Source organism: Callionymus lyra, chromosome 7, assembly GCF_982586985.1.
Source record: "Callionymus lyra chromosome 7, fCalLyr1.hap1.1, whole genome shotgun sequence".
NCBI classification, from domain to species: Eukaryota; Metazoa; Chordata; class Actinopteri; order Syngnathiformes; family Callionymidae; genus Callionymus; species Callionymus lyra.
Genome location: NC_141824.1, coordinates 2,320,730 through 2,347,187, shown reverse-complemented (window position 1 = coordinate 2,347,187; position 26,458 = coordinate 2,320,730). Strand labels below are relative to the sequence as shown.

General features: G+C 40.2%; 2 protein-coding genes across 4 annotated transcripts in view; both read left to right on the top strand.

Moving 5' to 3' along the window:
• Positions 1–2,683, top strand: part of vaspb (vasodilator stimulated phosphoprotein b) — a 32,118-nt gene extending 29,435 nt beyond the window's left edge. For both annotated transcript variants that reach the window (XM_087795633.1, XM_087795632.1), the window contains 3 exons: positions 461–530; positions 1,383–1,440; positions 1,522–2,683. In XM_087795633.1, the coding sequence (XP_087651759.1) occupies positions 461–530; positions 1,383–1,440; positions 1,522–1,556 (163 nt within the window). In that variant the 3' untranslated portion in view covers positions 1,557–2,683. The remainder of the gene's footprint in view (positions 1–460; positions 531–1,382; positions 1,441–1,521) is intronic.
• A 1,929-nt stretch (positions 2,684–4,612) lies between these two features.
• LOC148074624 (clathrin heavy chain 1-like) overlaps positions 4,613–26,458 on the top strand; it is a 42,058-nt gene continuing 20,212 nt past the window's right edge. Inside the window, exons 1-24 of one of the 2 annotated variants that reach the window (XM_087796468.1) lie at positions 4,613–5,019; positions 7,311–7,518; positions 12,410–12,678; positions 14,222–14,383; positions 14,468–14,581; positions 14,662–14,835; positions 15,348–15,545; positions 15,607–15,807; positions 15,873–16,025; positions 16,696–16,818; positions 16,920–17,057; positions 18,082–18,246; positions 18,315–18,495; positions 18,555–18,718; positions 18,796–18,921; positions 19,004–19,146; positions 19,229–19,463; positions 19,545–19,667; positions 20,369–20,514; positions 20,577–20,760; positions 20,831–21,023; positions 22,252–22,409; positions 23,406–23,570; positions 23,638–23,745. In XM_087796468.1, the coding sequence (XP_087652594.1) occupies positions 4,978–5,019; positions 7,311–7,518; positions 12,410–12,678; positions 14,222–14,383; positions 14,468–14,581; positions 14,662–14,835; positions 15,348–15,545; positions 15,607–15,807; positions 15,873–16,025; positions 16,696–16,818; positions 16,920–17,057; positions 18,082–18,246; positions 18,315–18,495; positions 18,555–18,718; positions 18,796–18,921; positions 19,004–19,146; positions 19,229–19,463; positions 19,545–19,667; positions 20,369–20,514; positions 20,577–20,760; positions 20,831–21,023; positions 22,252–22,409; positions 23,406–23,570; positions 23,638–23,745 (3,873 nt within the window). In that variant the 5' untranslated portion in view covers positions 4,613–4,977. The remainder of the gene's footprint in view (positions 5,020–7,310; positions 7,519–12,409; positions 12,679–14,221; positions 14,384–14,467; positions 14,582–14,661; positions 14,836–15,347; positions 15,546–15,606; positions 15,808–15,872; positions 16,026–16,695; positions 16,819–16,919; positions 17,058–18,081; positions 18,247–18,314; positions 18,496–18,554; positions 18,719–18,795; positions 18,922–19,003; positions 19,147–19,228; positions 19,464–19,544; positions 19,668–20,368; positions 20,515–20,576; positions 20,761–20,830; positions 21,024–22,251; positions 22,410–23,405; positions 23,571–23,637; positions 23,746–26,458) is intronic. The other variant, XM_087796469.1, reaches the window with a different exon arrangement.

Genomic DNA, 26,458 nt, shown 5'->3' with positions numbered 1-26,458 from the left:
ATATGTCAGATTTTACTGTCATTTTTTCAACTTTCCTAACGTATGTAAATGAATCTGTCAATAACCAACTTATTGATTAAAACCATTTGTGTTTTGTTGTGTTAAATAACAAAATGAGTATTATATTTAACATAAAGTTTAAGTATCAAAGAAAGAATAATGATTCTAGTATAATAATGGATGGATTGACTTTATTAATCCCTCTGGAGATCTCCTTTGGTAAATTGTGTAATAATAATACGTAGAGAGTAATATTCGTCTTGACGTGCATTAGGATGTGTAGTTGTGTTGTGTTAAATATCAGAAAAAACATGTGAATCTTCAGTAGTTTCTTCTTCTGCAGCTTGACTTCATTGTGCGGTGACTGGTTTCCTGGTGCAGGGGCTCGTCTGTGGACCACCACGCTAGTGTTGTGATCACACTTAAAACATCCTTTTCTTTCTTCTTCGTCTTCTCGCAGGACAAAAGCTGCGAGCAACAGTAATGACTCGGGCGGAAACGATGACTCTGATCTAGAGAAGATGAAACAGGTACGTCTCTCGTTCACTGTAATAATTATCGTTATTATTATTATTATGTAGGCCAGTGAAGACGTAAACATTCCTAGACACGGCTTTTCTTTTATTGGCTTTTCTGATCGAGTTATAGAATCATGTCTGGACTTGATGAGGTTAGAACGTCTAACTGTGGAATCACCAGAAGTGTGATCAAATATCCAGACACTAAACTATTACAATATTTTTTCACAGTATGGTTTTGATATTCAACAGAACTGAATTGATGTCTTTGTTTTGTTTTTACAATTAACATACAAATATTCACTTTATTTTTATTCTCTTGTGAAGCACAAATATCTGTTCTGAGTTGATGTTAAGCATCATTGTGTGTATATATGCTGTGACAGTTTTACTGCAGTTTCTTTATTAGAAACTCAATAAATCCTTGTTCACACAGTATCACAATATATTTATATATATTATAGCTGTATTTGCATACGATTCATATTGCCAGAGTCTTGACAATACACTTTATTTTGCCTAATGTAAATAAAAAGATTTCAGCCTATATTTATTTAGAAAAATATATAAAATGATGTTCATATGAATGTACTGTGTTAAGACAGTGTTTTTTTGTTACTTTGTAATATAATATCTTTATTTAAACTATTTTTTAAAGGGGAAAGTTTAATTCAAATGTACTTTTGTTTTCTTATTATATTATTATGTTTTTGACTTGTGATGAAACTTCCTTTACACTGTTTCGCTGTTTTGTCTAATGTGAAGTTTCTAGCGTTAATTTTATATACTGTATCTTCAATACATATGTTGTATATGACATTTAAAAATAATACTTACAAATCCATGTGTTTAATTTCTGTGCAGGAGATCCTGGAGGAGGTTCGAAAGGAACTTCAAAAAGTAAAAGAGGAAATCATTGGAGGTGAGATGGAACTGAATGTCTGAACATCCATTTGATTTAATGCAAACTCTCTCTCTCTCTCTCTCTGTCTCTCTCTCCCAGCCTTCATAAGCGAGCTGCAGAAGAGAGGAACATAGTTCTGTATCAGGTGTTTAAAGAGGGATGTGATAGACGGAGGAGGAGGTCAAGGCCACCGGCACCTCCTCAACACCCTCATATGTAGCCCAGGGATTTCTCATTTTCTCCTCCACTTTTCTATTTCTTCTCTCACACTCTTGAGCTCAAACGTATCAAACATGCTTCATGTTCAAGGTAACCAGGGAACTCCTCAGGCCGGACTCGTGTCGAGAGTCGACTCCTCACGGTCCCTTATCTGAACACATTCATCAGCTCGTAATGAAATGTCTCTCATTCTCCTTTTTTTTTAAACATAAAACCTGCTTCTTGTGACTCCTGCCATCAGACGCGGCACTTGCTGGTATCGCAGTATTCAGGGACTTAGTTTTACTTTTGCTGTAACATCAAGATGCTGGAGTCAGAAAAACGACCCTCGACCGTCACGAGAACCGACTTGTTCACTGCCACGAAGCCGTCGGATCAGTGGACCCCCCCCCCCACACGACTAACCCTCCGAGTGGATTAACCGTTCCACGGTGGTGAAGGACAGAAAGACTTCATCACTCCTGGAGCCCCAGACAAGCAAAAGGACGACCTGAGAGCTGTGAACGAGGAGCGTTGTTGTCGATCAGTGACGTGTGAGAAAATGTATATTCTTTGCTTTGCACTTGTTCCGGAGTCGAGTGTGACTTTGTGCCACTGCCTTGACAGACTTGTCCCCTCACTCAAAAAAGAGATCCCAGTTGGCCAGTAAAGAACTCCTGCTGGTTAATTTCCTCAATTCTAACTTTGTTTTCTACGTGTTTTGTTTTTGAAAACAATGGTGATAATGGCCATGAGGTCGAATAATTTGGCCACGAGCAACTGCCTTGAGAATAAATATATAAATATATATATATATGGAAAATATATATTTGTTTTGAGGGAAATGTTAAGAGAGAATGAAATGGTGTTTCTATTTTAATTGAAATGACTGGTGAATGGGCTTTTCTTTCCTTTTGACGATTGTTTTCATTGTTGTTTGGGCTGAACGTTTCTTTTTTCTGATAGAGTCTAGGATTTTTACACTGAAATATAAGAACGACAGCTTAGAGACACTGGATTAGAGATGCATTTATAGTCGAATACAGCTGCTTTTTGAAATGCACACTTGGGGTCTGGAGTTTTATTTCTGTCGCCTGGTTGAAGAAAATAATTAATTCTCTTTTTAATTCCACCCAATTCAGACATTTAAAGACAAGTTTCCATGACGATCTTCACGTCAATCTACTGATTTGATGCCATCACTAACATTGTTTTCTTGATTCACCACTTTTTACAAATGTGTTTACATCTCAAGTCCTTTGCAGTTAAAATGCATTAGTTTGAAAATTCTCATCCGGGTGTGATTTGACAAACATTAGATCAGGGTCCCCAACATCAGGTTCACGGGGCATTTGATATGGAGCAGCAAAGAGAGAAAAACATATATAATTTCCATTGATTGATTATGACTGTTTGAAAACATCCATATGAGAATGTGACTCCTGACATGTCAAGATGCTGTTTTGGTCTAGTTTACCTGAAGAGTAAGTCGAGTATAAGAGAATAAAACAAAACATGTTGGGGACCCCTGAGTGTATAATGTGGCCCCTGAGAAAGCTCTTACCATTTTTTAAATTCCAGAATTAATGTTAGAAAAATCTTGGGTAACGGGTTAATCTTCACACTGACGATTAACCCCTCAGCATCATCATCAGGAGTCAGAGTCAGAGTCTCCTCAGCATCATCATCAGGAGTCAGAGTCTCCTCAGCATCATCAGTCAAGAGTCAGAGTCTCCTCAGCATCATCATCAGGAGTCAGAGTCTCCTCAGCATCATCATCAGGAGTCAGAGTCTCCTCAGCATCAGGAGTCAGAGTCAGAGTCTCCTCAGCATCATCATCAGAGTCAGAGTCTCCTCAGCATCATCAGAGTCAGAGTCTCCTCAGCATCAGGAGTCAGAGTCAGAGTCTCCTCAGCATCATCATCAGAGTCAGAGTCTCCTCAGCATCAGGAGTCAGAGTCTCCTCAGCATCAGAGTCAGAGTCTCCTCAGCATCATCATCAGAGTCAGAGTCTCCTCAGCATCAGGAGTCAGAGTCAGAGTCTCCTCAGCATCATCATCAGAGTCAGAGTCTCCTCAGCATCAGGAGTCAGAGTCAGAGTCTCCTCAGCATCATCATCAGAGTCAGAGTCTCCTCAGCATCAGCATCAGAGTCAGAGTCTCCTCAGCATCAGGAGTCAGAGTCAGAGTCTCCTCAGCATCAGGAGTCAGAGTCAGAGTCTCCTCAGCATCATCAGTCAAGAGTCAGAGTCTCCTCAGCATCAGGAGTCAGAGTCAGAGTCTCCTCAGCATCATCATCAGAGTCAGAGTCTCCTCAGCATCAGGAGTCAAGAGTCAGAGTCTCCTCAGCATCAGGAGTCAGAGTCAGAGTCTCCTCAGCATCATCATCAGAGTCAGAGTCTCCTCAGCATCATCATCAGAGTCAGAGTCTCCTCAGCATCATCATCAGAGTCAGAGTCTCCTCAGCATCAGGAGTCAAGAGTCAGAGTCTCCTCAGCATCAGGAGTCAGAGTCAGAGTCTCCTCAGCATCATCAGTCAAGAGTCAGAGTCTCCTCAGCATCAGGAGTCAGAGTCAGAGTCTCCTCAGCATCATCATCAGAGTCAGAGTCTCCTCAGCATCATCATCAGAGTCAGAGTCTCCTCAGCATCAGGAGTCAGAGTCAGAGTCTCCTCAGCATCATCAGTCAAGAGTCAGAGTCTCCTCAGCATCAGGAGTCAGAGTCAGAGTCTCCTCAGCATCATCATCAGGAGTCAGAGTCTCCTCAGCATCATCATCAGGAGTCAGAGTCTCCTCAGCATCAGCATCAGGAGTCAGAGTCTCCTCAGCATCAGCATCAGAGTCAGAGTCTCCTCAGCATCAGCATCAGAGTCAGAGTCTCCTCAGCATCAGGAGTCAGAGTCAGAGTCTCCTCAGCATCATCATCAGGAGTCAGAGTCTCCTCAGCATCATCATCAGGAGTCAGAGTCTCCTCAGCATCAGCATCAGAGTCAGAGTCTCCTCAGCATCATCATCAGAGTCAGAGTCTCCTCAGCATCATCTTCCAGAGCTGCCTCGATGCTTCCGGGCTCGGGAGGCTGAGCTGTTTCCGCCGCCATTGCGGATTCTGGACGTAGGATCAGCCGCTGCTGTCACTCGATGCGGTGCAGAAGACACACCAAGGAGGCAGAAACGTCCAACATTTATGCTGAATCCTGACTCGGGACACGCGCCTAACACCACAGCTCGGGGTTATTTGTTGTGTTTATCACCGAGAAGCTCCGACCTACAGCGAGGAGGTCGCGGCTAGCGCGCTGCTAACTAGCTTAGCTAGCCTAGCCTAGCGGCTAATATCGCTGGACGAGCGAGGGTTATCCATCATGGCGCAAATCCTGCCGATCCGTTTCCAGGAGCACCTGCAGGTATGTTGACGGATATATGATGATAGGAACTATTGTGATGTTTTACGTCTTCTTGTTGAGCATCTGTCGTCCATGTAAATGAATGACCTCCCCTCCCCCTGCTAGCAGCTAGCTGCTCTGCTAGCTGCTCTGCTAGCTGCTCTGCTAGCTGCTCTGCTAGCTTCTCATCCATCATGTCAGCTCTGCACAAGCAACGCTTTATGTTTATTTATGTCGTTGTATTAATAAACGTTAGTAAAGTCGCACATTTATTTAAAAATATGTCAAATTTGACATCTTGAGTCACCGAAGTCAATCTGTTAAAAATACTGTTTTCGTCCGAGTTGAGTTAAATGTGTAATATTTGTGTGTAAGTTGTGTGTAAGTTGTGTGTTTATGACACTGGGGTGAGGAGGTAGAGATGCTGGAGATACTAGTTAGTTATACTAGAGATGCTCGTCAGTTTGCTGGAGCTGTCAGCTGCAGTGACGTCACGGAGGCTGCTGGGTCACGACATTACAAGAAAACATGATTTTAAAAACATCTACACGTGTCTTCTTTATTTCTGGTGTGTTTTATATGTTGGTTTATGGTTTTGCAGATAAGATGGATCAGAGTTTAGAAGCTTGTGTTAAAGATTTGGTTTTTGCTCAAGGACCAGCTGGAAGGATGGATCTCCACGAGGGCCATCTTTAGGAAATAAAAAGGCGATTTAAAAACGAGACTCAGTGTTTCTCCTTAAACCTTATCCTCAGTTGACTGGAAAAAATGTATCAGAATACGTTTAAATTGATACAAGTTCACAAATTTAAAAGGCAAGGTGGAGATAAATATACACAGAAGTGTGTGTATCCAACTGATTATTCAACATTTCCAAAAAGCGTATTTCCTCCTCGACTATAACTGCCTGGTGAGTTCAAAGTTGAAATGATAAAACCTAGAGTGGACGGTCGTGCAGACGCTCTGTGAACTTCTGTGTTTGTCACAAGCATTAGTTTAGGATTTGAAGTCACAGATTAAGGAATGTTCTTTGATACAGTCGTGCAACAATAAAAATGTAAAAATCCAACTGAAAACACATAAATATGCAATTGAACTCTTAGTGCAACTTCAGAACAAAGATTCTTAAGACCAGAGATTCTGACCGTATTTAACCATTAGATTGTCAAATTATTTTATACATTTTTATAGGAGCTCTTTTGTTGTGGTTGTCACTGATATACTTCAGGAAAAGAAAGTTTATTTTTTTATGTTAACACTGGCAGCAACAAAACACTAGAGATGAGCTTCTTTTTTATTTTTAATCTTTCATTAACTGATTAAGATACACTTGTGTGTACAATCATCTGATGAAATCATGAACGGTTCCGACGCTTGTCAGGTTTATCACGTGAGTAACGGATCAAACTCCATCTGACATGGATGTGAAGTCACAGCCGAGGTCATCGTTCAAAGCAGCCTTCATCAAGAGATAAAGTGTGTTTACACTTCTTATAGTGTTATTTACGAACACAAGTGTTTGTGTTATCTCATAGAAATCACCATCAGGAAGTATTTTAGTGTAATACAGTGTAGAACAAATGCAACAATAAAATAAATGACATAAAAGTTGTCGAATCAGATTAAAATCATGATCCGTATGATGATCATACCATTTATTAACATGATTTTCAGTGATCGATTTATATTTTATCACTAAAGATTATATTTATATATAATAAAGATGTGCAGCTTCACAATATTTGGTCGTCAATGAGTAAATGATCAATAGTTATTTTGCAGAAGATGTTAGTCTAGACTGTTTTCTCAGAACTTGTACATCAACATTTAAACAAAAGTTAAACCATGAGTTTGTTTTCATTATAGAATCATATCTTCTTTGTTCTATCGTGAGAAAAATCAATCGAGATATTTATATGTGTGGATGTTGTTGTTGTTCTAGTAAGAGTTTAAAAGTAGAATTACAAGTTATATTGTGTGGCTCCTGGATGTTTGTCTCAATATAGGTAGATGAACGTTCATGTTGACATGGTGTCTGTGTTTAAGATAAGATAAGGGACAGAGATGATGGAACGATTCAAGTTAAACTGATTTTGAAGGAAAGGAGTTTATTTGTTGAAAAAACACTGATATAACTTCAATAAATTGTGTGTGTAACAATGAAAATATGATGTTGAAATCAGGCTCATACTCCCTGTAAATAGTAAATAAACATATATATTTGAGTTATATAGTTTGACACATAAAAAGCAGATATAACTGATACAACTGATCTTTCATTTGTGATTCACCAAGTGTTTCCTTCACTGCAGCTCCAGAACCTGGGCATCAATCCCGCCAACATCGGGTTCAGCACCCTGACCATGGAGTCGGATAAGTTCATCTGTATCCGGGAGAAGGTGGGCGAGCAGGCGCAGGTGGTGATCATCGACATGGCCGACCCCAACAACCCCATCCGCAGGCCCATCTCTGCAGACAGCGCCATCATGAACCCGGCCAGCAAGGTCATCGCCCTGAAAGGTAAGTCTGGACGTTCATGTTTTCACACCAAACATCACAAACACATTGATTAGTTTAACAGCTTGTGTAGCACATTCTGTTTGTGTCGTCAGTCTAGTGTGTAGATGTAAACAGTCTGCTTTCATGGAAATATGCACACGAGACGCCTCATTTCTCCTCGTCCAGCATGTAAATATAACACATGACGATGCTTAGATTAACCTCATGTTCAAGCAGAAACTTATGATTGTCACACTATCATGAATCCTTTGTCTATTTTGCCTGTTTTTGCTCTTTTTTTTTTCCTTACTGCTTTCTTATATTCTCAGATGGTGAGTTGAACTTTCCATATCACAGTCGTCCACATGTAACCGTGTCTGCACTGTCGTGAATGTTGTGCACAAGAGAGAGTTTTGCCTGTGAAGCAGAAGCAACACAAGCAGAGTGATGTAAAGGTTGACGACGTTATCTCTGCTTTGTTTACTCTGCAAGTCTTTCGTTTGACACAGAGACAAAACCTTTATAGAGTTTTATAAGTTCCTGTGTTTCTATTCAACTGTATGTTTGAAACCATAAACAATTGAGCATCATTCTCTAGGGACTCACTAATAAATCAATACGTGGGTTTAAGGACTAAAACTCTGAAATAAAATAATGAAATAATGTAGCATTAAATAGAGTTATAGTCGGATAGAAACGTAAATATTAAATGATGAGTGAAATCAGATGAACATGAATTTCTAATGCATGGACATTACATTTGTTTATTTATTTGATTGGCGGGTTTTGCTACAAATAAATTCTAAAGCTGTTACTTTGTGTGTATAACTGTGAACACAAACATTTGACATATTATTTGACACCTAATAAAATAAAACTGTGAGGATTATATTCTAGAAATTTAAATTTCACTCATTTTCTTCACTCATGTCGACTAGTGTTGGATTATTTTCAGAGTAATCTGTTCTTTTTAGAGTTCTAGACACAAGTGTTTGTTCATTTTAATGTAGCGACTGGAGCTCAGTGGTCTTCGTCTTCATCTTCGTCCAAAAAGAGACTCGTCTCAACCCTTGTGTTGCTTCTGGGTCCAAATGAACTCACCTCCCTGTCTCCATAAATGCGGATGTTTTTAAGTGATTTTTTAGACTAAGATGAAGACGAAGTCATCTGAGCTCCAGTCGCTACATTAAAATCAACAAACTTTTTTGTCTCTAACTCTAAAAAGAAGAGATTACTCTGAAGATAATCAACATTAGTCGACATGAAGGTGAGGAGAACGTGAGTGAATTCCAGGTGAACCATTAAAGTTATGCTCTTGGTCACCGCTGAAGGCTTGAAGAAGTGAGATTTTGTTCCTGAAGGATCTTCATTAATATTATTATTTTGTTTTTTAATCTACATTCATTTTAATGTATTAGATTAAAAGTGTGTGAATAAGCTTTTGTGTAACTTGATCACACCAACAATCCTTGTGTTGGACTGAAGGGTGTGAGTGCATCTGTCCAGCATCCTTCCATCGTCACGTCTGTTTGTGTGCTTCGCCGTCTTGTTTCCCTGAATCTGCATTCAGATCCAACCTCTCACACCTCAGATCCAACCTCTCACACCTGAGATCCAACCTCTTACACCTGAGATCCAACCTCTCACACCTCAGATCCAACCTCTCACACCTCAGATCCAACCTCTCACACCTGAGATCCAACCTCTTACACCTGAGATCCAACCTCTCACACCTCAGATTCAACCTCTCACACCTCAGATCCAACCTCTTACACCTCAGATCCAACCTCTTACACCTCAGATCCAACCTCTCACACCTGAGATCCAACCTCTCACACCTCAGATTCAACCTCTCACACCTCAGATTCAACCTCTCACACCTCAGATCCAACCTCTTACACCTGAGATCCAACCTCTCACACCTCAGATCCAACCTCTCACACCTGAGATCCAACCTCTCACACCTCAGATCCAACCTCTTACACCTGAGATCCAACCTCTCACACCTGAGATCCAACCTCTCACACCTCAGATCCAACCTCTTACACCTCAGATCCAACCTCTTACACCTCAGATCCAACCTCTCACACCTCAGATTCAACCTCTCACACCTCAGATCCAACCTCTCACACCTCAGATTCAACCTCTTACACCTGAGATCCAACCTCTCACACCTGAGATCCAACCTCTCACACCTCAGATTCAACCTCTTACACCTGAGATCCAACCTCTTACACCTCAGATCCAACCTCTCACACCTGAGATCCAACCTCTTACACCTCAGATCCAACCTCTCACACCTGAGATCCAACCTCTTACACCTCAGATCCAACCTCTCACACCTGAGATCCAACCTCTTACACCTCAGATCCAACCTCTCACACCTGAGATCCAACCTCTTACACCTCAGATCCAACCTCTCACACCTGAGATCCAACCTCTCACACCTCAGATTCAACCTCTTACACCTGAGATCCAACCTCTCACACCTGAGATCCAACCTCTCACACCTCAGATTCAACCTCTTACACCTGAGATCCAACCTCTTACACCTCAGATCCAACCTCTCACACCTGAGATCCAACCTCTCACACCTCAGATTCAACCTCTTACACCTGAGATCCAACCTCTTACACCTCAGATCCAACCTCTCACACCTGAGATCCAACCTCTTACACCTCAGATCCAACCTCTCACACCTCAGATCCAACCTCTCACACCTCAGATTCAACCTCTTACACCTGAGATCCAACCTCTCACACCTCAGATGCAACCTCTCACACCTCAGATCCAACCTCTCACACCTCAGATCCAACCTCTCACACCTCAGATCCAACCTCTCACACCTCAGATTCAACCTCTTACACCTGAGATCCAACCTCTCACACCTCAGATCCAACCTCTTACACCTGAGATCCAACCTCTTACACCTCAGATCCAACCTCTCACACCTCAGATTCAACCTCTCACACCTGAGATCCAACCTCTCACACCTGAGATTCAACCTGTTACACCTGAGATCCAACCTCTCACACCTCAGATTCAACCTCTCACACCTGAGATCCAACCTCTTACACCTCAGATCCAACCTCTTACACCTGAGATCCAACCTCTCACACCTCAGATTCAACCTCTTACACCTGAGATCCAACCTCTCACACCTCAGATCCAACCTCTTACACCTGAGATCCAACCTCTTACACCTCAGATCCAACCTCTCACACCTCAGATTCAACCTCTCACACCTGAGATCCAACCTCTTACACCTCAGATCCAACCTCTTACACCTGAGATCCAACCTCTTACACCTGAGATCCAACCTCTCACACCTCAGATTCAACCTCTCACACCTCAGATCCAACCTCTCACACCTCAGATTCAACCTCTCACACCTCAGATCCAACCTCTCACACCTCAGATTCAACCTCTCACACCTCAGATCCAACCTCTCACACCTCAGATCCAACCTCTCACACCTGAGATCCAACCTCTTACACCTCAGATCCAACCTCTTACACCTGAGATCCAACCTCTTACACCTGAGATCCAACCTCTCACACCTCAGATTCAACCTCTCACACCTCAGATCCAACCTCTCACACCTCAGATTCAACCTCTTACACCTCAGATTCAACCTCTCACACCTCAGATCCAACCTCTCACACCTCAGATTCAACCTCTCACACCTGAGATCCAACCTCTTACACCTGAGATCCAACCTCTTACACCTCAGATTCAACCTCTTACACCTCAGATCCAACCTCTCACACCTGAGATTCAACCTCTCACACCTCAGATTCAACCTCTCACACCTCAGATCCAACCTCTCATACCTGAGATCCAACCTCTTACACCTCAGATCCAACCTCTCACACCTGAGATCCAACCTCTCACACCTGAGATTCAACCTGTTACACCCGTGATATATCCACGTCTGTCTTCAAGTGATAGTTCCCACAAAATTCTGCTCACCTTCATGTCGATTGATTATCTTCACAGTAATCTGTTCTTTTTAGAGTTATAGACAAAAATGTTTGTTCATTTTAATGTAGCGACTGCAGCTTGGTTGTCTTTGTCTACATCATCGTCCAAAAAGACACTTAAAAGAATCCAAATACCTCCAGACTGCTCGACTGAAACGTCCCTCTTGAAATGTTCAGAAAAATTAGGTTTATATTTTAATATTATAGCAGAAGATCCCAGTGTCTTCGCACTGACACACACATCGCTGGTGTCGCTGTGCATCCGTGGGATTAACCCTGTCAGACTGGGATCTTCTTCTTCTTCCTCTAAAAAGGATCTTAAAAACAGACTTGTTTAATTTATTTTCTTCTCGTGTGGAGCTTCAATCCAAGATGACGTCACAGACCAGCAGTCTGGAGGCATCTGGATGATTTCAAGTGCCTTTTTGGACCAATAAATATGAGCTCTGGTCACGAGCATCATTAGAACATATATTATTGGCTGTTATTCCAAAAAGAACAGAATACTCTGAAAATAATAGCTTAGTTGACATGAGGGTGAGTAGAAAATGATTGACGTTTGACTTTGAGGTGAAGTATCTCTTTGAAGCTTGTATTAATTCGGGGAAAATGAATACATTTGGTCTATTCTTCAGAATGAGTGAGTGATAGCCATATAAACAAACAACAATTCCTAAATGAAACCCAAAATCAAATAAATCCTCGAGTGTAACCAAGTGTACTTCTTCATTTCAACCCTGAGCCACTGAATGCAGATCCACCACCGAGTGTTTCCCCGTCTGTTGGTCTTGTCTTGTGTTTCTAGTGTGTATCGCTTTGCTGTGACTTAGACCAGCGTCTCTCTCGGTTTCCTCTCCTGTGGGATCATCGTGGTCGCTTCAGTGTCATCGCGGTCTTCGGTTCGATTCCTCACCTTTGAGTGTTTTCAGCCGCCAAGACGCTGCAGATCTTTAACATCGAGATGAAGAGCAAGATGAAGGCGCACACCATGACCGACGACGTCACCTTCTGGAAGTGGATCTCCCTCAACACCGTGGCTCTGGTCACCGACAACGCCGTCTACCACTGGAGCATGGAGGGCGACTCTCAGCCAATCAAAGTCTTCGACCGCCACTCCAGCCTGGCCGGCTGCCAGATCATCAACTACCGCACGGACGCCAAACAGAAGTGGCTGCTGCTCATCGGCATCTCAGCGCAGGTGATCATGTGACTAGAGTTGATCATGTGACTAGAGGTGATCATGTGACTAGAGGTGATCATGTGACTAGAGTTGATCATGTGACTAGAGGTGATCATGTGACTAGAGGTGATCATGTGACTAGAGTTGATCATGTGACTAGAGGTGATCATGTGACTAGAGGTGATCATGTGACTAGAGGTGATCATGTGACTAGAGGTGATCATGTGACTAGAGGTGATCATGTGACTAGAGGTGATCATGTGACTAGAGTTGATCATGTGACTAGAGGTGATCATGTGACTAGAGTTGATCATGTGACTAGAGGTGATCATGTGACTAGAGTTGATCATGTGACTAGAGGTGATCATGTGACTAGAGGTGATCATGTGACTAGAGGTGATCATGTGACTAGAGTTGATCATGTGACTAGAGGTGATCATGTGACTAGAGGTGATCATGTGACTAGAGTTGATCATGTGACTAGAGTTGATCATGTGACTAGAGTTGATCATGTGACTAGAGTTGATCATGTGACTAGAGTTGATCATGTGACTAGAGTTGATCATGTGACTAGAGTTGATCATGTGACTAGAGGTGATCATGTGACTAGAGTTGATCATGTGACTAGAGTTGATCATGTGACTAGAGTTGATCATGTGACTAGAGTTGATCATGTGACTAGAGTTGATCATGTGACTAGAGGTGATCATGTGACTAGAGTTGATCATGTGACTAGAGGTGATCATGTGACTAGAGGTGATCATGTGACTAGAGGTGATCATGTGACTAGAGGTGATCATGTGACTAGAGGTGATCATGTGACTAGAGGTGATCATGTGACTAGAGGTGATCATGTGACTAGAGGTGATCATGTGACTAGAGTTGATAGTAGTAATGTCGGAATATTGAAGGTATAATATACCATCTTACCAGACTAACCAATCGACACTGATCCACTCGTGCATTTCTACTCACGAGTGCTGCTACATCATCACATGACCGTCTGCTTTTCGCATGATTGGCTTGAGCTCAAGTAGCTCGGTACTCTTCTGGTGACTCTGTTATAGTAACGTTTTATATTGAATTAAAAAAAGAATCATTTAGAACATTTCTTTATTAGAATTATTGGAATTAGAATATTAAACTCTGTGTGTAAAAATTGTTTGAAAATATCAAACAATTTCAATTTCATTCAATTAACCCTTGTGTTATTTTAAGGCCCGAAAACAAATGTGTTTTTTGCTATCCCTTGTGTCGCCTCTGGGTCAAGATGAATGACCTCCACCCCTGAACAGCCTGAGAGGTCATTGACCTTTGACCCAGAGGCAACACAAGCAATACAAAAAAAAAATTCAAACGTTCATTATAGAAGTGATTGAATTCATCTATTAAAAAATAATAACTTGATGCTTAAAAATACATTTCAATAAAAAAAATGAGATGTAAAATTCATTCAATATCTGACGACCCTGGTATCAATTTCAGCTTCAGTTCTCCGACCTGACTTCAGGTCATGTTCACAGGGTTGTTCGCGACTGAATGAATTGTTCTTGTGATTCAGCAAAACCGTGTTGTGGGAGCGATGCAGTTGTACTCGGTGGACAGGAAGGTGTCTCAGCCCATCGAAGGTCACGCCGCCGGCTTCGCTCAGTTCAAGATGGAGGACAACACGGAAGAATCCACACTTTTCTGCTTCGCCGTGCGAGGACAGGCCGGAGGAAAAGTACGATCTTGAGACGACAGTAAAACAATAACCATTGTAATTGTCATTATCTAAAATCCTTTATGTACTTTCTTGTGTATTTAGCTGCACATTATTGAAGTGGGAACGCCACCGACTGGAAACCAACCCTTTCCTAAGAAGGCGGTCGACGTTTTTTTCCCTCCTGAAGCCCAGAACGACTTTCCTGTCGCCATGCAGGTAAATGAAACGAGATGAATTCAATGAGACAGGTGTGTATTGATGTGTGTTCCGTTTCTACCCTCTTCTTCTTCCTATAGATCAGTTCCAAGCAGGACGTGGTCTTCCTCATCACCAAGTACGGCTACATCCACCTGTACGACCTGGAGACCGGCACCTGTATCTACATGAACAGGATCAGTGGCGAGACCATCTTCGTCACGGCCCCCCACGAGCCCACCGCCGGCATCATCGGGGTGAACAGGAAAGGACAGGTATCTATTCTGTCACAAATTATTATTTACGTTTGACTTTTGTATGTGTGTGTTTGTGAAATACTGACTCCTGTCTTAGTAATATTGTTTGTTTCGCTTCATAAAACCTCATATACTGGAACATAATGGACCAACGGTTTCATTCTCAAATATTTTCCATCTGATATGTTCTGGGATATATTACAACCAATACATTTAGGAATAAATCCCGACTGATACTTTCAGAGCGATATATTTCGACCGATAAATACAGGAATGTATTTCAACTGATACATTTTGATGGATATATTCTGACAGTAAATGTCCGGTCGGATGAATTCTGACCGAAATATTCTGGAATATTTTCAGAACGATGTATTACTTTAATATAATCCAACCGATATTTAGCCCGACTGATATATTTTGGAATATATTTAAGCAACACAAACGCAGTGTATAAAGAGAGTTGGAATCAAACACACCTGTTGATGTGATGAGAATATTTGTATTTCATTGAAACTCTGTCGGTTCAGGTTCTCTCGGTGTGTGTTGAGGAGGAAAACATCATCCCCTACATCACAAACGTGCTCCAGAATCCCGACCTCGCCCTTCGAATGGCCGTCCGCAACAACCTTGCTGGTGCTGAAGAGCTCTTCGCTCGCAAGTTCAACACGCTTTTCGCAGCCGGGAATTATTCCGAAGCTGCTAAGGTGGCAGCCAACGCACCGAAGGTAGCAGCCAGTGCTCACCTCGAGGACGACATTTCAAAATAAAACTTTTCTTTTTTTTAAGGGTATCCTCCGAACCCCAGACACAATACGAAGATTTCAGAGTGTTCCAGCTCAACCGGGCCAGAGGTCTCCACTGCTCCAGTACTTCGGCATATTATTGGATCAAGGCCAGCTTAATAAGTTCGAGTCGCTGGAGCTGTGCAGACCTGTTCTTCAGCAGGGGCGCAAACAGCTGCTGGAGAAATGGCTGAAAGAAGACAAGGTTTGTAGATGTTAGCAGTGTGAGTTGATGAAGAACGATCCCTCAGACCATCTTCTCCGTCTCAGCTGGAGTGCTCTGAAGAACTCGGAGATCTGGTGAAGTCCGTCGACCCCACGCTCGCCCTCAGCGTCTACCTCCGAGCCAACGTCCCCAGCAAGGTCATTCAGTGTTTTGCAGAAACTGGGCAGTTCCAAAAGATTGTCCTGTACGCCAAGAAGGTTTGTTCACATTGTTCTATTTGAATTACCGTATTTTCCGGAGTACAAGTCGCTCCAGACATAACATGCATAATAAAGAAGTAAAAACATATATAAGTCGCACTGGAGTATAAGTCGCATTTTTGGGGGAAATTGATTTGATAAAATCCAAGAACAGACATGTGATCTTGAAAGACAGTTTAAAATAAAACTAGAGGCAACAACAGAATAATGTTACGTTACATGAAGTGAGAACCTGGTATGTTAACATAACATATGAAGTTATTCAGAGAACTATAGCATCAATAACTAACAAGTTTACCAAACCATCCGTGTAACTCCAAATAACTCTTCATCCTCGTGTCACTTTTAAACAACTAACTAACTCCGGAGGTAGAAGATGCTTCCTCTTCTACGTGGAAATGATCAACACAGGCCTAGAGCGCCCTCTGGTGGTTTAGTGTGAAAATAACATGTGAAATGATATACTGGTAATAATGTGTTAATAATTTCACACATAAGTCGCTCCAGAGTATAATCTCACCCCCGGACAAACTATGAAAAGAACTGACACTTATAGTCCGGAAAATACGGTATGTGTCATTTCAAACAGGTTTTTACTGACTTAACTAGGAAAGAACATTGTTTAATAAAGTCTCATATAAAAGTTGTGTCTTCCTTCACTTCTCAGGTGGGTTACACCCCAGACTGGATCTTCTTGTTGAGGAATGTGATGCGGATCAGCCCAGAACAAGGTCTGCAGTTTTCTCAAATGTTGGTTCAAGATGAGGAGCCACTTGCTGACATCACGCAGGTAAGTGAACCAGAACATCTTCTTGTTGTACCTTCAAAGGTTTGAAAATATGTTCTTCTTTTAAATACTGTCTGCTTGACAAAATCCTGTTTCTCCTTCAGATCGTTGACGTCTTCATGGAGTACAACTTGATCCAGCAGTGCACGTCGTTCCTCCTCGATGCTCTGAAGAACAACAGACCCATGGAAGGACCTCTTCAGACTCGCCTGCTGGAGATGAACCTGGTTCATGCGCCTCAGGTACAAAGCAGTTTTAAGATTTTAAAAATATCTTCCATGTTTGAAGCCAGATGACATTTATCCACAAGTTGATAAATAAATATTAATTTAAAATCTCTGGATCTAAAAGTATCACGATACTACGATACGATATATTGTGAAATATTGACACTGTATTAACAAGGATATACTGTATGTGTAGTATTGTCCGACACAAAAATAATAATAGTACTAATAATTTTCGTTTATTTATCAATATAGTGCTATTGAATATAAATCAAGTACATTTGGACGTACAAGATAAGTGGTACTCGCCAATCAGCTGTTCTTAAAAAATCGCTATGTATAAAGTGTGTGCTGACGTACATAAGTCAGTAAGACTACTGTATTGTGGAGTACTTGACTCTGGTGTAGTGATAGTGTAGTAACAAGTATATATGTGTAGTATTGTCCAGTACTTGACTCTGGTGTTGTGATAGTGTAGTAACAAGTATATATGTGTAGTATTGTCCAGTACTTGACTCTGGTGTTGTGATAGTGTAGTAACAAGTATATATGTGTAGTATTGTCCAGTACTTGACTCTGGTGTTGTGATAGTGTAGTAACAAGGATATATGTGTAGTATTGTCAGTACTTGACTCTGGTGTTGTGATAGTGTAGTAACAAGTATATATGTGTAGTATTGTCCAGTACTTGACTCTGGTGTTGTGATAGTGTAGTAACAAGTATATATGTGTAGTATTGTCCAGTACTTGACTCTGGTGTTGTGATAGTGTAGTAACAAGTATATATGTGTAGTATTGTCCAGTACTTGACTCTGGTGTTGTGATAGTGTAGTAACAAGTATATATGTGTAATATTGTGGAGTACCAAGAGAGAAGGAGGTCTCCTTCGGGAAATTGTTAGGATCTCATTTCATTTTTCCTTCTGTGGTGGACGAAATGACTGCCACCTAGTCTAGTGGTCAACAGTTTAATTGCAACAGAAAAATGAACGACGATCTGAATAAGAAGGACTTCCATCATAATTCTTATGGTTCCTTCAGGTCGCAGACGCCATCCTGGGAAACCAGATGTTCACCCACTACGATCGCGCACACGTGGCTCAGCTGTGTGAGAAGGCAGGTCTCCTGCAGAGGGCGCTGGAGCACTACACCGACCTTTACGACATCAAACGTGCGGTGGTTCACACACACCTGCTCAATCCAGAGGTGAGGTTTTCATCAGCTCAAGCTCTCGAAGCGAGGGTTGACTCCTGCTGACACGTCTTCTCTCGCAGTGGTTGGTGAATTATTTCGGCTCCCTGTCGGTGGAAGACTCTCTCGAGTGTCTCCGGGCCATGTTGTCCGCCAACATCCGCCAGAACCTGCAGATCTGCGTCCAGGTCGCCTCCAAGTACCACGAACAGCTCAGCACTCAGTCCCTCACTGAGCTCTTCGAGTCCTTCAAGAGCTTCGAAGGTAAACTGGGATGATGGTGAATGAATAGCTTTAATAAAAACTATATCTGATCTCTCCAGGTCTGTTCTACTTCCTGGGCTCCATCGTGAACTTCAGCCAGGACCCGGAGGTCCACTTCAAGTACATCCAGGCGGCCTGCAAGACGGGTCAGATCAAAGAGGTGGAAAGAATCTGCAGGGAGAGCAACTGCTACGACCCTGAGCGCGTGAAGAACTTCCTCAAGGCAAGAATGAACCTTTGCTCTCCTGAACGGATCTGTTTTCAAACACACAACCTTTCTTCACACTCCTCTCCCCGCAGGAAGCCAAACTGACGGACCAGCTGCCGCTGATCATCGTGTGCGACCGCTTCGACTTCGTGCACGATCTGGTGCTCTACTTGTACCGCAACAGTCTGCAGAAGTACATTGAGATCTATGTGCAGAAGGTACACAACCAACACCTGAACTCGACATGTAAACTCTTTTCCTTCATGAATGTTTTGATAATAATGGTGTCTGATCTTCCAGGTCAACCCCAGTCGTCTGCCGGTGGTCATCGGAGGTCTGCTGGACGTGGACTGTGCTGAGGACGTGATCAAGAACCTGATCCTGGTCGTGAGGGGTCAGTTCTCCACGGACGAGTTGGTCGCCGAGGTGGAGAAAAGAAACCGGTGAGACGGATTATTCGAAGGACAACAAAGCTGTGTGGTATGTTCGTGTCATTTAGCTCAGCTCATAAAACGTCTCCCCCAGACTGAAGCTGCTGCTGCCCTGGTTAGAGGCTCGTATTCATGAAGGTTGTGAAGAACCCGCGACTCACAACGCGTTGGCAAAGATCTACATCGACAGCAACAATAATCCGGAGCGTTTCTTGAGGGAGAACCCGTTCTACGACAGCCGCGTGGTGGGGAAGTACTGCGAGAAGAGAGACCCTCACCTGGCCTGTGTGGCCTACGAGAGGGGCCAGTGTGACCAGGAGCTCATCAGCGTGAGTCCGATACGTCTCAAAGAAATACTCTTGTTCACGTCCTAACGACTTCTTTGGTGAATTAAATGTTCTTTGTTTTAGGTCTGCAATGAGAATTCGCTGTTCAAGAGTCTGTCGCGCTACCTCGTGCGCCGCAAGGATCCAGAGTTATGGGCCAGTGTTCTGCTGGAGACCAACAACTACAGAAGACCTCTTATTGACCAGGTCTGTAAAAGTATCCAATAAGAATGTTCCTATTTTCAAAGGGAAACCAGTCTTTATAATATAATATATAATCATAGAAGTCTAAATATCTGTTGTGTTAAAATAATCAACTTAGTCATGATTTTTTTCTTTCTCTTTATTTCTCTTTGTTCTGGTTAGTATTTTTATGAATAATTGCTGTATTTGCTGTGGCTAGTTATAGTTGTTGAAAAAAACAATTTCCCGAAGGAGACCTCCTGAGGGATCAATAAAGTTCTACCTAACCTGACCTAACATAATCTTCAGGTTGACTCGCTGCTACATGTGTCAAGTTCAAGGGAGTCAAACCATCGAGTCCATTGATGTGGTCCAGACAGTCTTCTAGAAGATAGATAGTAGATAGAAAACTAAGATTTTAAATGTTGAGAGTAAAACTGATGTGGAAGTAAAGGAATGACTGTGTTGAACAAGAACAAACACAGAGATAATTAAGATGAATTGAGTCTCAAAGAAAGAAAAAACAATATAAAAATCAGACTCTTCATGTTAAGTAAACATCGTTTTTGTTTGGACCACGACTTGGACTGATGCAGGAAATGGTTTTGGCTCCTTGAGGGATTGAGTTTGACTCGAGTGACTCCTGGTACATCTTAATACAAACTGATGTATTGATGAACGTAGAGTTAAGACTGGACTTTGAACCTGGACTCTTGCATGACCAGGTCGTGCAGACGGCTCTGACGGAGACGCAGGATCCAGAGGAGGTGTCGGTCACAGTCAAGGCCTTCATGACCGCGGACCTTCCCAATGAGCTCATCGAGCTTCTGGAGAAGATCGTTCTGGATAATTCAGTCTTCAGCGAGCACAGGTACGAGATCGGTCCAATATCCTGAGATCCTAAAATGTATTGATAAAAAAGTATTTTTCCAGAAACCTCCAGAACCTGCTGATCCTGACGGCGATCAAAGCCGACCGCACGCGGGTCATGGAGTACATCAACCGCCTGGACAACTACGACGCTCCAGACATCGCAAACATCGCCATCAGCAACGAGCTGTTCGAGGAGGCCTTCGCTATCTTCAGGAAGTTCGACGTCAACACGTCTGCGGTGCAGGTGAGGACGTGCAGATGTCGCCACTGACCGCGGGTCGTGGCTCTGATCACGTGGACTTCTGTGCTCGCAGGTTCTCATCGAGCACATCGGGAACCTGGACAGAGCGTACGAGTTCGCCGAGCGCTGCAACGAGCCTCCGGTCTGGAGTCAGCTGGCGAAGGCTCAGCTGCAGAAAGGTTTGGTGAAGGAAGCCATCGACTCGTACATCAAGGCCGACGATCCGTCCGCCTACATGGAGGTGGGACAGGCTGCGGCCCAGAGCGGTGAGGAACCTTCAGAACCACCTGCTATGAACGGACATCAGCGTCATCAGAATTTTGAGATGTAACGGACCGTCTCAAATAACTCATAGAGAGATCGTCACAAACACATTTTTCATGGGGCGGAGCTCTGGTGCGGATTTAGTGACGCTCCAGAGTGACAGCATTAATTCAAATGAATCTGACCAAATGTCAAAATCAAAATGTCTTTACTTATTAACTTAATCAGGTATTTAACAAAAGGCGCTTCTTAACGGAAGGATTAAATAAACAGGAAACAAAACAACTTAAACACCCGCGACAACCCCACAGTCAAAAACCCCGCGATCAAAGTCCAATGTTCTTGTTCAACTTGGGGTCAAAAAAAAAGGCTGCGATCAGTAACTCCAAAAGTAAACCTCCCACAGCGAGGTGCAGACGCTGGTCTGCCGTGAAGTCGCGTCAACGATCGATGGAAGAACAAACTACTTAACCGTGGAGCCGGCTGATGAAAGAACGAACAATCCCTGGTTGATGTGCACGGATAGTTTGTCCACCTGCATCGTGCTTCTGTCCGTGTGCCCCTGGTTCCACAGGTGTCTCCCCTCAACCCCTTAAAAAAACTTCCCCACGATTTCCCGCCATTCAAAACAAAATACACAAACAGAATATATAATGACATCATTTACAGAGCGTCAAACATTAAACAAAACATGCTCATATTTGCCAAAATGTGTATATTTATCTTGTGACATCATGGTTTGTTACAGAGAGAGTTGAACATTTCAAATGTTGAAACTTAATTAATACATTTCTTTTAATTTAAAGAAAGGACTTAATTTCTAGCCTTTTTAATGGTAATAGTTCCACTGTGATTGGCTGAAAGTTGAATAAACTGATCCAGTAGCTCGGTGCTCTGTTGGTTCTGTCTGGGGTCAATATTATACCAACATTTTTAAATTGAGTTGAAGAGACGGCGAATTAAAAAATGCTGAATTTAGAATTTGTATTTTTAAATTAATGGATTTAAAATATCAAACTTTATATGTACAAAATTTCTTATTCATTTTAAATGAAATCATTGATTTAATTTTTCAAAATTCAAATGATTGAATTTGATCATTTGAAAATTGGAATCAATTATTAAAAACTGAAATATTAATGTTAGATACATTAAAACAAGGATTTCGATGACGTCACTGATATACTTTATTTCAGTTCATTCCATAATTCCTGGTTTTCTTTGTTGCAGGAAACTGGGAGGACCTCGTGAAGTTCTTGCAGATGGCACGAAAAAAAGCCAGAGAGTCTTATGTTGAGACCGAGTTGATCTTCGCTCTGGCCAAGACCAACCGCCTCGCGGAGCTGGAGGAGTTTATTAATGGACCCAACAATGCTCACATCCAGCAGGTGTGTGCGTGTGCGTGTGTGTGTGTGTGCGTGTGCGTGTGTATATGTGTGCGTGTGCGTGTGTATATGTGTGCTTGTGTATATGTGTGCGTGTGTATATGTGTGCGTGTGTATATGTGTGCGTGTGCGTGTGTATATGTGTGCTTGTGTATATGTGTGCGTGTGTATATGTGTGCGTGTGCGTGTGTATATGTGTGCTTGTGTATATGTGTGCGTGTGTATATGTGTGCGTGTGCGTGTGTATATGTGTGCGTGTGCGTGTACGTGTGTATATGTGTGCGTGTGTATATGTGTATATGTGTGCGTGTGTATATGTGTATATGTGTGCGTGTGTATATGTGTGCGTGTGCGTGTGTATATGTGTGCGTGTGCGTGTACGTGTGTATATGTGTGCGTGTGCGTGTGTATATGTGTGCGTGTGTATATGTGTGCGTGTGCGTGTGTATATGTGTGCGTGTGTATATGTGTGCGTGTGCGTGTGTATATGTGTGCGTGTGCGTGTGTATATGTGTGCGTGTGTATATGTGTGCGTGTGCGTGTGTATATGTGTGCGTGTGCGTGTGTATATGTGTGTGTGTGTATATGTGTGCGTGTGTATATGTGTGCGTGTGTATATGTGTGCGTGTGCGTGTGTATATGTGTGCGTGTGCGTGTGTATATGTGTGCATGTGTATATGTGTGCGTGTGTATATGTGTGCGTGTGTATATGTGTGCGTGTGTATATGTGTGCGTGTGTATATGTGTGCGTGTATATATGTGTGCGTGTGTATATGTGTGCGTGTGCGTGTGTATAAGTGTGCGTGTGTATATGTGTGCGTGTGTATATGTGTGCGTGTGTATATGTGTGCGTGTGTATATGTGTGCGTGTGTATATGTGTGCGTGTGTATATGTGTGCGTGTGTATATGTGTGCGTGTGCGTGTGTATATGTGTGCGTGTGTATATGTGTGCGTGTGCGTGTCTTTATCTGTGTAGCAACTTGTTTTCTTTCTCTCAGGTTGGGGATCGTTGCTATGACGACAAGATGTACGACGCAGCCAAGCTGCTCTACAACAACGTGTCCAACTTCGGTCGCCTGGCCTCCACGCTGGTCCACCTGGGCGAGTACCAGGCGGCCGTGGACGGAGCCCGCAAGGCCAACAGCACTCGCACGTGGAAGGAGGTGAGACTCGACCACGACGCTCCACACGCGTGTTTGAAGGACGGATTCAACAGGCGTTTGCTTCCAGGTGTGTTTCGCTTGCGTGGAAGGAAAAGAGTTCCGACTGGCCCAGATGTGTGGCCTTCATATCGTGGTTCACGCCGATGAGCTGGAGGAGCTCATCAACTACTACCAGGTATGTTCTGAACTTATGTAGGAGAACATGATCTGCTCACAGCTCACGGTAGGAAAAGATGTGTTGGATAGAAATCTGGTGTTAGTTGCGTTAAACAAATACACAAAGTATTGACCATTGATTTGATCTTCAAACTCAACATTGCATATAATGTGTCGTTTCTCTCAACAACCTCTCAGTCACGCTGACCTGAACAGTTTCATAGCGCTTTGCCGCCCAGCAAACCCGTCACAGCTGTCGATGACTTTTGACATAGAATCATGGACATATAATATAAATACATTATTGTAGCGACAAATAATAAATAAATACATTATTGTAGCGACAAATAATAAATAAATAATAAATAAATACATTATTGTAGCGACAAATAATAAATAAATACATTATTGTAGCGACAAATAATAAATAAATAATAAATAAATACATTATTGTAGCGACAAATAATAAATAAATACATTATTGTAGCGACAAATAATAAATAAATAATTAATAAATACATTATTGTAGCGACAAATAATAAATAAATACATTATTGTAGCGACAAATAATAAATAAATAATAAATAAATACATTATTGTAGCGACAAATAATAAATAAATAATAAATAAATACATTATTGTAGCGACAAATAATAAATAAATAATAAATAAATACATTATTGTAGTGACAAATAATAAATAAATAATAAATAAATACATTATTGTAGCGACAAATAATAAATAAATAATAAATAAATACATTATTGTAGCGACAAATAATAAATAAATACATTATTGTAGCGACAAATAATAAATAAATAATAAATAAATACATTATTGTAGCGACAAATAATAAATAAATAATAAATAAATACATTATTGTAGCGACAAATAATAAATAAATAATAAATAAATACATTATTGTAGCGACAAATGATAAATAAATAATAAATAAATACATTATTGTAGCGACAAATAATAAATAAATACATTATTGTAGCGACAAATAATAAATAAATACATTATTGTAGCAACAAATAATAAATAAATAAATACATTATTGTAGCGACAAATAATAAATAAATAAAAAATAAATACATTATTGTAGCGACAAATAATAAATAAATACATTATTGTAGCGACAAATGATAAATAAATAATAAATAAATACATTATTGTAGCGACAAATAATAAATAAATAATAAATAAATACATTATTGTAGCGACAAATGATAAATAAATAATAAATAAATACATTATTGTAGCGACAAATAATAAATAAATACATTATTGTAGCGTCAAATAATAAATAAATAATAAATAAATACATTATTGTAGCGACAAATAAAAAATAAATACATTATTGTAGCGACAAATAATAAATAAATAATTAATAAATACATTATTGTAGCGACAAATAATAAATAAATAATAAATAAATACATTATTGTAGCGACAAATAATAAATAAATACATTATTGTAGCGACAAATAATAAATAAATACATTATTGTAGCAACAAATAATAAATAAATAAATACATTATTGTAGCGACAAATAATAAATAAATACATTATTGTAGCGACAAATAATAAATAAATACATTATTGTAGCGACAAATGATAAATAAATAATAAATAAATACATTATTGTAGCGACAAATAATAAATAAATAATAAATAAATACATTATTGTAGCGACAAATAATAAATAAATACATTATTGTAGCGACAAATAATAAATAAATAATAAATAAATACATTATTGTAGCGACAAATAATAAATAAATACATTATTGTAGTGACAAATAATAAATAAATAATAAATAAATACATTATTGTAGCGACAAATAATAAATAAATAATAAATAAATACATTATTGTAGCGACAAATAATAAATAAATAATAAATAAATACATTATTGTAGCGACAAATAATAAATAAATAATAAATAAATACATTATTGTAGCGACAAATGATAAATAAATAATAAATAAATACATTATTGTAGCGACAAATAATAAATAAATAATAAATAAATACATTATTGTAGCGACAAATAATAAATAAATAATAAATAAATACATTATTGTAGCGACAAATAATAAATAAATAATAAATAAATACATTATTGTAGCGACAAATGATAAATAAATAATAAATAAATACATTATTGTAGCGACAAATGATAAATAAATAATAAATAAATACATTATTGTAGCGACAAATAATAAATAAATAATAAATAAATACATTATTGTAGCGACAAATGATAAATAAATAATAAATAAATACATTATTGTAGCGACAAATGATAAATAAATAATAAATAAATACATTATTGTAGTGACAAATAATAAATAAATACATTATTGTAGCGACAAATAATAAATAAATACATTATTGTAGCGACAAATAATAAATAAATACATTATTGTAGCAACAAATAATAAATAAATAAATACATTATTGTAGTGACAAATAATAAATAAATACATTATTGTAGTGACAAATAATAAATAAATACATTATTGTAGCGACAAATAATAAATAAATACATTATTGTAGCGACAAATAATAAATAAATAATTAATAAATACATTATTGTAGCAACAAATAATAAATAAATAATAAATAAATACATTATTGTAGCGACAAATAATAAATAAATAATTAATAAATACATTATTGTAGCAACAAATAATAAATAAATACATTATTGTAGTGACAAAT